Here is a 12,899-nt window from a genome sequence, read left to right on the forward strand (position 1 = left end):
CCACCTCAGCCTCCCAAAGTGCAGGGATTACAGGTGTGGGCCACCGTGCCCGGCAGATGTTTTAGCTCTTTTACAAAAACTCCAGAAGCTTCTGTTAGCCATGCAGTACATGAGTGTTAAACTATAAATGATAGCCATAAACCACATTAACTACATCTAATTTTGCACCATTTTCAAAAATTATAAGTGAAAATAATTTAAGGTGATGAATATCTCCAATGCTGTTTCCAGTTTGTCCAATTAGATAATATTTATAACAGTAAAATTTTATACATGAATTGATTTAAAAGCAGATTGAGTAGATATGAAATAAAATTGAAATCAAAATAGCTGACTGATTCAGCATGTTAGCTCATGCGGAAAAATAACTGTTTTCAAAGGAAACTTATAATCAGATTCATCAGTTGATTAATATTCAAAACGAAACACACAGAAACAGGGGAATGGCATGGAATCATTTTATTTCTTCAGAGGATCCACGCAACATTTGTACGTGAAGTTTTTAAGTGAGAACCAGCCCGCAGAAATAGTATATAATTGCTTAAATTTCTGATATTATTCAGTAGTAAAATTTTTATATTCAATACAACTGAGAGTGAATATATTTAAGATAATTTCTCATTTGAATAAATGTGCCGTTTTAATAAAAAATCTAGAAAATATTAATATCTATTATATTAATATATATATAGTCTTTATATATATATATATATATATAATTTTTATGTATGTGTGAGATGGAGTCTCGCTCTGTCGCCCAGGCTGGAGTGCAGTGGTGCGATCTCGGCTCACTGCAAGCTCTGCCTCCCGGATTCACGCCATTCTCCTGCCTCAGCCTCCCGAGTAGCTGGGACTACAGGTGCTGCCACCACGCCTGGCTAATTTCTTGTATTTTTTAGTAGAGTCAGGGTTTCACCATATTAGCCAGGATGGTCTCGATCTCCTGACCTCATGATCTGCCCACCTCGGCCTCCCAGAGTGCTGGGATTACAGGCGTGAGCCACCGCACCCGGCCAATGTGCACAGTGTGATTACAGCATAAAACAGAACCAGATAGGTTGTGGAAGAGATAACAATGTATATTCATGTGTTTCTGGTATAGAGGAAAAGAGAATTTTTCCCTTCACCCTTCAAAGATTTAAGTCTTTTAGTCCGCTGAAATAAACTGGCAATAGACAGTTTAATGGAAAGAGAAGCATCGAAAAATATTTATATGTAAGTGCAAGGGAATCATACAAAGTATAAAACTCAAAGAAGGGATAGATGGTTGAAGCTTAATTACCCTCTTCATAGGATGAGGGAAGTGGGGATAGTAGGCAATTTTAGAGGAAGATTAAACGATCTTCATAGAAGATGAATGGGCCCAACAAATAGACAATAGCCTGAGACAAAGTTCCTCTGACCTCTGGGAGAGGTGGTGACAAGTTCTGGGAAGGTGAGGGGCAGAACTGCACTGCAAACAAAGGTTTTCTTATTATGTAGATAAAGTCTCTCAGATAACAACCCCAAGAAGAATAGTTGAACAGTCTGTCCAGTAGGCATGGTAATGACCTTTAGTTTCTTCTTTGGTAATTAATCTTTACAGGTTAATGAGATTTCAGACAGGGGATTTAGGGCAATTGTGTTTCTTTGGGAAGACCTTTTCTCAGTCAGGTAAGGGAACTTCAGAGAGCTCCCCTCTCTATTCTTGGGGCAAAGGAGGGGACAGAAACAAAAGAATGTCAGAGAGACATTGATGTTAAGGAAGTTTCTGAGGACTTACAATTTCCTTTAATGCAAAGTGCTCAGAAAGCCAAAGCACCACATTTTAGGGTATCATTTTCTGACAACCAACACTAGTCTGACTGTTAACACTGTGAGATTGACATTACCAAAGAGAGTTTTGTTCTCAGTGGGCTTGCTTGGGTACCAAGTTTATGAAAATGTACTCCTGATGATGGAGTAAAATCAGCCAATGTTTAAGGATTGGTAGTTTATGTTTATAGCATTTAGCTCTTGCCTATTTAAAGGAGTGCTGGCAGCTGAATAATCCAGGATGACCTTCCTCACAAGTCGGGCAGTTGGTTGACTCTCAGCTGGATAGCTTGGTTCCCCTCCTTATGATCTCTCATTTTCCAGCAGGCTGGTTCAGTAGGTTCCCATGTTGGTGTCAGGGTTCCAACTCAGCAAGAGAAGGCAAGACGCAATGTACAAGAACTTTTCTTCCAGGGAAATATGTGCTTTAGTTCCATTGGTCAAATCAAGTCGTATTACCTAGCTCTCAGCTTCAAGGGGGAGGAGAAATGACCTTCGTAGCCATTGTTATAAGCTCTCATTTTATTCTATTCTATTCTCAATTCTCAGACAGAATTGAGAACAGGTTAATGGTCTTTTCCGCCTATGTAAAAAAAAAAGTTGAAAATTCCTTTCTATAGCATGACAAGTTGTAAATCTTGAAACATGTCTGATAAAAGCCAACCTACATGAGTTGTGTTTCCCTGTGAAATTAAAAAATAATGGAGAAAACCAACATGTTCTTATCTTGTATTTCTTCAAGAACACTCAATCCTTGTAAAGCTAATATTGAATTAAATGAATACCAAAAAAAAAAAAAAAACTGGAAAAGAAACTGAGTTATACATTTACTGAAAGCCTAACTCTGCTTTAATGTTCTCTTTAGCAAATACATATTTTAATATTATTGCATTTGTTTTTATCAGCCAATAAATGCTTCTCATTTAAGAAATCTTGAAGGGGAACCTATTAGATGCTAATGATTTATACCAATACATATTACCATTTTATAAATTGTGTCTGTTTTTATCCAGCCTGCCATTTTCATCAAGAATTATCTCTTCAATACAAGTAATATGAGACAAAGATGATTAATACTAACAGTTGAAATGTGAATTTTAGGGAGACAAAGATTTTTACCATTTGATTTACTACTGTCTCTTAAGTGTCCAGAATACTGCCTCTCTCTCTCTCTCTCTCTCTCTCTCTCTCTCTCTCTCTATATATATATATATATATATATATATTCAGAAAGTGTATACACACACACACACACATATATATATACTTTCCAAATCCCTCTGATTCAGATGGGCTTTATTAGATTATTTAAAATGAATATCAGTGTCTCTGATGACAAATGACAATAGTAATTTATTCAGATGAATTTCAGTGTGAAGACTAACTACTGGGATTTAGTGGGGTCAGTCACAAGACTCAAAATAGGATCAGGAAAGAGAGGACAGCTGCCTTAAAAAATATTTTCTATGAAGAAAGTATAGAAACTTATATTGAGGGTGAATTTAAGAAAAGAAAGCATACCTACAAATGCCAAAATAATGGGAGAGATTTTTCCTTTGAGAAACAAATATGCTTAAATACTCAAAATTATTTATTAATGACCTTTTATTTTCTATTCTGTTCCTTTTTCTTTCCCTTCTCTTTTCTTTTTCTTTGATTTTAACAGATCCGTGGTGGAAAACTGATGATCTCCAATACCAGGAAAAGTGATGCAGGGATGTATACTTGTGTTGGTACCAATATGGTGGGAGAAAGGGACAGTGACCCAGCAGAGCTGACTGTCTTTGGTAAAACTTTCTTCTAAATTATAATTTTTTTATTTTTATCAATTTTTCTTTGCTTTTAAGTATTACTAACATTAAAACCTGGGCCATATAAGGACAGTTACTCATGACTTGTGGTGAGCAGTGACAAATCAGAATTATCTCGTTTTCTGTCTTTCCAATAAAAGCTTTGATGTAAAGAAAAAATTATTTGAAGCTTCAGTTAACTTACATTGTTCATATATTTGTTAGATTTTGGAGCTCGTCAAAAGGTAAAAATATGTTCTTTCTCAAAGCCTATTTGAGATATTACATCTATCTAAAGTTTATCACTCATTCCACTCTCATGCACTTATCAGGTAGCTATTACGTGCAAGACACGGGGTGAGGATTTTTAAAAATCAGAGAGTATAGTACAAAACAATCTGTTTTTAGAAATTCCAACTGAAGTATTTATAATTTCAGCTGTTGATAACAAATACTATGTATGCACACATATAAATTCAAAATTAGAAAAAGGACCCCTAAAATGAGATATTTTGTTATGATATTCATGTTCCTTCAACTTTAAGAACCAAGGCTCTCCTTAGCTGGATAAATGCAATTAATAGGTTAAAAACTGATTAGAACCATATCCCATCAATGGTGGATAAAGTATCAGAAAGGAGAAAACGGGGGACAAAGACGGTCAAGGAAACAAATGGAAGGAAAACACTACAAGGCAAGTGTGGAAGCTTGAAAGAGAGAGAAAATGACAGAAAAATGGAGAAAATAGATACGCTAAATATACTAAAAAATTAAACACTCTTTTAGAATACACTGAAGTTCTATTCAAACCTCTGTCTAGACACACATTTATAGATGCACACATGCACACACATACGTGTACATATGTGTATGTATGTGTATGTACATGTGTATATATACAATCTTCATTACACATTTTACAATTGCAGATGTTAGGTGATATTTTAAGAGCAAAAATATCATTGTGATGTTTAAATTATTTTTCGGTACCAGTAAAATAATCCTCTACTTCTGTGCATGATATAAAATCCCTATTTGTGGTCATTTCTCAGGATACACCCAAGTGTGGCACCAAAGCCCTGCATAGGTCCCTAAAGAAACTTATTTTTGCTAGTTTGGGAGATGCCATCCCATGGTGTAATGGGAGTGCCACTATAGAAAGAGCTGTATTAAGATTTCTGCTATTTTTCAAGTGTTAAGATTGTGCTTTATGCATGTGTACCAGAATGCAGACCTCTCCTTTCAATGATTCTGAGCACTAGGTAATCTCTGGTAACACTTCCTGCGGCTACTAAGCAGCTTGAAGTCCCAAATGACAAAGCTAGGAGAAATCCCATAATTCGTTAAAGGAATTGAATAGAAAAACTAAAATTATTCAAAGTATGCATGTAGATTTCTATCCTGCAGAGCTCAGACAAGTGTGAGTTTGCCCCTGCATTTCCTGCAGTCCTCTATAAGAGTCTCAAGATGTGCTGCACTCTGTAATGAATAAAATACAGTGTTGCCTGGGAAGATATGATATTAGTGGTCACTGAACGTTAGCATTGAAAGCCCACAAGTACAGCTCTTCTATTTAAAGAAACACTCGTTGCTGTTTTTCTGTAACTACCACAAACTCTGGAATAGAAAAAAAAAAAAAAGCTGTATTACTGCAGCATAGACTGCCTTCAGAAGGAAATTGAAAGGGTTTAATGTCATTACCTAAGCAATTAGACTTACCACTAATGAGACATCCTCATGAAATATTTACTGTACCTTCCCTAAAGAAATGATGAGAACTTCTGGGGATTCCTAAACATGTCAAGAGTTATGTGGGAACTTCTAAATTATGTCGAAAATAGCTATCATCCAAAGAGATTGAATTTGTCTAGAGGCAGTTCCCCTGGCAGAATTGATTTAGGAAACTGAGAAATGTTTATTAGATGGTGTAAGCTAGTCAAAACTGACCTGAGGGGTGATAAGTACAAGATTAAGTTGAGGGAAAAACTAACTTTCCATTACTGGTAAGAAAACAACATCCAAATCCAAAAGAAAAACAAAACAACAACAAAGAAAGTGATGGTCCAAATCAAGGATGTGACAAGAACTGCCCGAGAAACCCCTTCTGTATCTTGGCTCCTTATTCTTAGAGAACGTAAAAGAAACAGTGTACTATTAATAGAGAGGTCTTCTCTCTTTTATGCTGGTACTCCTACATCTAATACACATTTTCCAATAAAACTCTTTATATTTTAGCATTGTTACATATTATCAGTTTTGACCTAATGTTTACATAGGTAAAATTGATTATACTTCATACAATTTTATTTTCATGGAGCAGCAATTTCACTTGTAAAGGTCTGGCTACTATAACCATTCTGTAGCTACAGAAGGTTTTTAAATGTCCTTTGCAATTCAATCTTTACCTTAAGATATGTTATACAGAACAAGTAACATTTTGTTATTCAAAAAACTAAGTATATGTATAAGTAAAGTAACATTTAATTGTTCAAGAAATGTAATTCACTTGTAAATGCCAAGAAAAACAATGAAAGGATTAAAGGGTTTTTTTCCAATATAATAGCTATCTACTTTCCGAGACATATTGCTAGGAAAAGGAATTTCTCAAGTCTTCAAGTATTTTGATTCTAATGGGCTTGGACTTTGAAGTTTTATAGTTTAATATTTCAACATTATATATTTTAAATGTGTCATTTGGTCATGTCAAAGATATGATCAATGTGACCTAATTTTAAAAAGTTACTGTGCCATTCTCCACGAATCACGTATTGTGGTTGATCTTCTAATATTTTTTGGCCATGAGATAACATCCTAATTAACTGGGCATTATCAAATCTAAAAATTAGAAGTAGGAATCATAGTCTACAATAGCACTCACATCTATGGCCTAATCTATACACCTTCCTGAAGAATGGCCCCTGGAAGTTTACATGTTAAGCTCTAAAGATCCTGGATGGCAAAGAAAGTAGAGTTGAAGTAAATAATTCAGTTTCTAATTATGAGTAGATTTCAGAGAACTGCTATCCAAAATTCGACTGGTTTTTAAAAATGACATGTGGATTTTAAAATGATTTTCAGGTGTTTATCAATGCAATACATGAAAACTTACTTTATGTGTAACATTTGTAAAACATAATAAATATTACAAAACTTAGAATGAAATACAGGAATCTCTTGCCACACACACACACACACACACACACACACACACACACTGTCTCGCCCCCACACACACATTTCTCATCATTTAACATTCTGTTTTATCTAGTTCTTCTGGGAATTGTTTCCATATTTCTGAATATGTGCTTAAGCTGCTATTTATCATTGTATCAATGTCATGCCTTGTTTATCTTCCTATTATGGAAGATGACGATTTGGCCCACTTATATCTCCTTCTCCACCTTCTCACCTCCACTTTTCCTTCTTTTTCTCTTTTTAGTATATGAACTTCAGAAACATTGGTTATTTTAATATTCAGAATTTGAGTTACTATAGTCATGTAAATATTATTGACTGTGAGTTGAATGTTATAGTATTATGACCATATTTCTTTTCTGGTACTATTTTGGTTCCTCTTTGAATTAATAATAAACCCATTTTCCCATTTACTTATGCTTGTCTATACCTGTCATGAATTCTTGAAATCTCTAACAGGATCTATAAAATCTTCTATAATCTATTTTTTTAGACTTTAGCTATTAAGTCCCCTTCACTACACCTTCACTACAGCCTTCCCTGAGGCTGCCTAATCTGACTTGGTTAGCTATTCCTTAGGTCTACCCCATAAACCTGATTCTGATTTTGTCTTCCTCATCTGTAGTGTTGGATCTTCTGTTTTCTGCCATGTTTGTTTCTTGGTGAACCCTTTTCAGAAGGGGGGTTCTCAGCTTCTTTCTGCTTGGCTGAAGCTTGGAGCACATTCCAACCAGAACTCCTTTACTCTATCCAAACCTTAGAGTTCTAGTTTAGAATTATACTTTAGTTAGGGAATTTGACTTAAATAATATTTTTGCTTAGAATATTAAAGTTGTGACTCTAATATCATTTAGCTCCTCATGATGTTCTTGAGAAATCTACTGTGATCTGATTCCTTTATCTTTGTATGTGATCAGTTTTCTTTCTTTCTTTTTTTTTTTTCTTTCCAAATGTTTGGTACTCTCTTTACCCCAGTGTTCTGAAATGGTTCAATAAATTACCTTAGTTTGACACTCTTTTATCTTCCTGTCTGTACAGGTGATGAGCAATCTCAATCTGAAAACTCTCAACTAAAACAATTCAATGAAATTTTTATTTTTTTTTATTTTTCTTTGTCAAACGTGTTTTCATTAATTAGATTTTAAACCTCCTTGGTTTTTCTTTTCTCTAATTCCCCCTTACTTATAGCATCCTGTTCCTTTGTAGCAGAGAGTATTGTTTTTGTAATTTGTATTTTATTTTATTTTTTCCCCAACTTTTACTAAGTTTCCGGGTACATGTGCAGGATGCGTAGGTTTGTTACCTGGGTAAACTTGTGCCATAGTGGTTTTTGATGCACAGATTAACCTATCACCTAGGTATTAGGTCCTGTATCCATTAGCTGTTCTTCCTGACACTCTCCCTCACCATGCCCCTTGGTGAAGCTCCAGTGTGTTGTTACCCCAGTGTGTTCATATATCACCATTGTTCAACTCCCACTTATAAGTAAGAACATGTGTTGTTTGGTTTTCTGTTTCTGCAGTAGTTTGCTAAGGATAATGGCATCCAGCTCCTTTTGTGTCCCTGCAAAGGACATGATCTGATTCCTTTTTCTGACTGCATAGTATTCCATGGTGTATTTGTACCACATTTTCTTTATTCAGTCTATGATGCGCATTTGGGTTGATTCCATGTCTTTGCTATTGTGAATAGTGCTGCAATGAACATACATGCGCATGTATCTTTATAATAGAATGATTTATATTCCTTTGGGTATATACCCAGTAATAGATTGCTGGGTCAAATGGTATTTCTGTTTCTAGATCCTTAAGGAATCGCCACACTGTCTTCCACAACAGTTGAGCTAATTTACATTTCCACCAACTGTGTAAAAGCGTTCCTATTTCTCTGCAGCCTCACCAGCATCTGTTGTTACTTGACTTTTTAATAACTGCCATTCTGACTGGCATGAGATGGTATCTCATTGTGGTTTTGATTTGCATTTCTCTAATAATCAGTGATGTTGAACTTTTTTTCATCTTTGTTGGCCACATGAATGTCTTCTTTTGAGAAGTTTCTGTTCATGTCCTTTGCCCACTTTTTAATGGGGGTTGTTTGTTTTTTCTTGTAAAGTTGTTTGAGTTGCTTGTACATCTGGATATTAGGCCTTTGTCAGATGCATAGATTGTAAACATTTTCTCCTATTCTGTAGAATATCTGTTCACTCTGATGATAGTTTCTTTTGCTGTAGCTCAGAATTTTAATAACCCTTTTTTTAAAGTAAAATTATCTTGTGATGCTTCTCTGCCTTTATTTCCTCTTAGCTTCTCTTCCCCACCATCCCCCACCACTAAGGCTAAATACCACATTGTTCTTTGTCTTTTCACTGAAAGCTTTTTTCAAATGGCACATGATCTATTTTTGTTAATTCATATTTAATTGTTATTCTTCAAAAAGATTACTGGAAACTCTGTGCCAACTGATTATTTTCACCATATGATGTTCAGATTGAGAACTAACCATTATGGGGAGGATGAGGACAGAGACTGGGGCTGTGATGCTGGTTTTCAGTCTTTGAGAGACAATAGTTGATAACCTGAGAGTAGTTGAGGTATTCATAGATAATGCTATGAGAGAAGATCCTTAGGACCCACACTTTAAGAAATATCTGTATTTTATTAATAGCATATGGTATTAATTTAAGTATTAAGAACATGAGGTGTTAAGATGGTTCTTGGCAATATAATCCTTTCTTGAGTATATTTATTGAGCATCTACTATGTCCCATGCCCTGTTTAAGTGCTTAAATACTAATGGTGGAATGAACAGACAGAGCCCGTGCTCTCACCTAGACTCTTATGTCATGTTATCAGCAATAACATGAAACTTTGCCTCTAATAGGTGGTGAGAGAGGCATTTTTTTTTTCCTCTGAGAAGATCTATCTATATTTGTCTTTGCTTCATAGGATGATTTTTCTCTGGCAAGGAAAGTTCTAACCAAAAGGAAACTAACACAGTCAGGATTTATTTAATCACATTCAGATAGCCTGATCATTATCATTCAGTCTTTTTCTGGAAGGGCATGATAATTCACATTCCATGACTGTCAAACCCACCCTCACCTCATACATGCCCAGTTAAAGAAAAGGAGACCTACCAGGGCCATCTGACTTCCAATTTAATTGACACTACACGGTGGCAGGTCTTTCTGGGTGAGCTGAAGTCAAGATAAGGTTTACAAGCAGTGGTTAACTCCAGTGTCCTTTTATTACATAGCTTTGGTCTTACAGGACTTAAAGAACTCTACCTATGTAATTATTGCCATAACACTAGTTTTATAATGTTAAGCAAAGTTTATTTGTAAAATTTTATGGTCATTTGAGAAATAGCTGTTATAACACAGTCATTGACAATTTTAAAGCCATTTTCGATGACTGAATACAGCTAAAAAGAGAAATTTGTTTGCTGGGCACTTAATTTTTTTCATGTAACTGAGGACCTTAAGAGATACTATGCAACCATGTTTCAGATTTATGGTATTTTGTGTTAAATTGTATGTTTGCTTTCTGATTATTTTTGACATAATTATAACGAGACTTGGCATTGGATTTTATTATAGCTGCATATAAAGTTGGATTTTTCCAAAATGCCAGTTTGAAACTACATTGACAAGACTGACTACTTGAGGGCTGTACTTTACAGAAACAACTGGCAAACAACACCACTGTCCCAAGAGAGATTAATCTTGTAAGCAAGTTATGCAGGTGATTCAAATCCTGTTAATCTCACATAAAAAATGTTAATTGCATTGGCAAAGACATTGCCTCTGATCACTCCGCAGTTATGTAATTAGAGATCAGCCCATTCAGAGAGGCTCTAATCTAATTGATAAGCAGTCAGCAAATGACCCTTGAGATTTCTTCTCCGTTTTTCAATATGTGGTCAGACATAAGGTAGTGACACGAAGAAATCAGTGACCTTGTTTTGACACGTTTTAAAATTAAGTTTGCTTGTTATTCAATAGTTTAAGATTTTCATGCACATTTATTTTAAGTGGACAGGAGCTCTAATTGTCCAAACTCTATGAAGCATTAATAGGTATTGAGTGTGATCACTTATCAATGCATTGGATGGTTCTGTTATCAACTTACTTTCTAATCCTTCGAGCTTTTCATTTTTTTGGAGATGATTTTGAGTCAAAAGGGGAGACTCAAGTCACTTCCTTGTAATTTTTAAAATTTCTGTCTGAAAGGGGCTTGGTTTTGTGTTTGGTTATTGTAACAGTTGCCACTGCAAATGCAAATCATTTGAAATACATTTTTGGCCTGTACCACTTCTTCAGTCTTCATATTTATGTTTCTGATTCTCGGATTTTCTGGAAATAAAGTTGGTTAAGAAAAGTGGAAAATAGTTCTTACAAAAAATTTCTTCCACTTAAATAAATGTTAGGCAAACCTACAGTTTTCAACATAATGTTTTCTGTGGGTAATTACGAAAATTGCAAAGCAGAAGGTGAGTTTAGTATAATTAACAGAAAACAATTGGAATAATGAATAATACAGTTTAGAGATAATTGTTAGAAAGGATGCTATGGACATTCTCAGAATAATACTTTAAAATATGTGACCAAGCTCCAGTATCTCAGGAACTTCCCATGTCACATTGTTGGACAGCACATCCTCATACCCAGGTATAAAACCCATGTTGATGTGTCACGTACATGCAGGTGACTTTCATCTCACTTCTTCTTTGCCTTTGTTTTGTTTTGTTTTGTTTTTCTATCCATCGAATTGCATTTTTTCACCATGAGCCAATGTCAGACTTGCAAAACCTGTATACCACATATGCTCCTGTGGTTATCCAGTTGCTAAGCAACTGGACTCTGCTTGAGGGTAGCAGGGAAGAGAGAAGGTTCATTGTGAAGTTCTGCACCCCTGCTGAGTTCATTTGAACAGCAGCAGGGATCCTGTATCTTGATTCTTCTTGAAATTATAAATCAAGTGCTTCCACGTGTCTCTATATAAAACAATGAGGCTTAGAACAAGTACGATGACCAAAAAATCCCTTAAGGATCCTGATGGTCTCCCCTTGAGGAAGGGACAGCTTAGTTTGTGACATTTCTGATGTAACTTTGGCCATTTGGATTAATTATATGTTGTGATTTTGTGACTGTTAGCCAGTTAAGGAAAGCATACACCAAGTTTTCCTGAAAATATAAGTAAGTATTTTAATGGGACTGGTCTCACATAGTGTTTTTCAATTTATTTTATACCCAGCATAATGTCATGAAAACTTTTCATATTAGATAGGTAGTTTTAATATTGCAATGACTTAACAGTTTTTCAGTGTATAAGTTTGCGGCAATGTATCCTAAAATCTCACGTTTTCCAATATTGTCAGTTGCTGCAGTGATCCTGTGGACTTCTTATTTTTGTTGCAATTACCAGTAATCGAAGTCACTGTTCTGCATTGTTGTATTTTGCAGAGTGTCTGCAAGTAATGGTTGTTTTGGTTCTTCTTCAGTGTTCACACTTCCTTTGTCTTACTGATTTTTCACGTTGGCATTGCCCGTCTTGTTCTGGACTTCAGTGGGCATAACTTTTGTATCTTACTTTTAAGAGTATTTTTGCATTTAATTTATGACAAAATATCTTCATCACGTTTAAAAAGTCTTTTTGATTCCTTCATTATTTAGATGTTTTTTAATCCAGTAGCTATATCTATAGATTTGATCATATGTATTGCTATTTCCCTTCCTATTATATAAGTAACCTCCTTTATCTCATTGAAAATTTGACTTCAAGTAATAGAAATCTGCTTAACAATGGCTTAGGCATAAGAGGTTCATTTTTCTCATCCTCACCATTTCTATGATGAAAGGAGCTTAAACACACACACTCACACACACACGCACACACTCAACACACACACGCACACACTCACACACACGCGCACACACACACACGCACACACTCAACACACACGCACACACTCACACACACACGCACACACTCACACACACACGCACACACTCACACACACGCCACCACACTCACACGCACACGCACACACTCACACGCACACACTCAACACACACGCACACACTCACACGCACACGCACACACTCACACGCACACACTC

At 35.5% G+C, this 12,899-nt stretch overlaps 1 protein-coding gene across 1 annotated transcript in view; it reads left to right on the forward strand.

Moving 5' to 3' along the window:
• ROBO2 (roundabout guidance receptor 2) overlaps positions 1-12,899 on the forward strand; it is a 615,454-nt gene that overhangs the window by 441,630 nt on the left and 160,925 nt on the right. The window contains exon 4 of the mRNA XM_030939677.1: positions 3,461-3,581. Within this exon, the coding sequence (XP_030795537.1) occupies positions 3,461-3,581 (121 nt within the window). The remainder of the gene's footprint in view (positions 1-3,460; positions 3,582-12,899) is intronic.

This window comes from Rhinopithecus roxellana, chromosome 1 (genome assembly GCF_007565055.1).
Source record: "Rhinopithecus roxellana isolate Shanxi Qingling chromosome 1, ASM756505v1, whole genome shotgun sequence".
NCBI lineage: Eukaryota > Metazoa > Chordata > Mammalia > Primates > Cercopithecidae > Rhinopithecus > Rhinopithecus roxellana.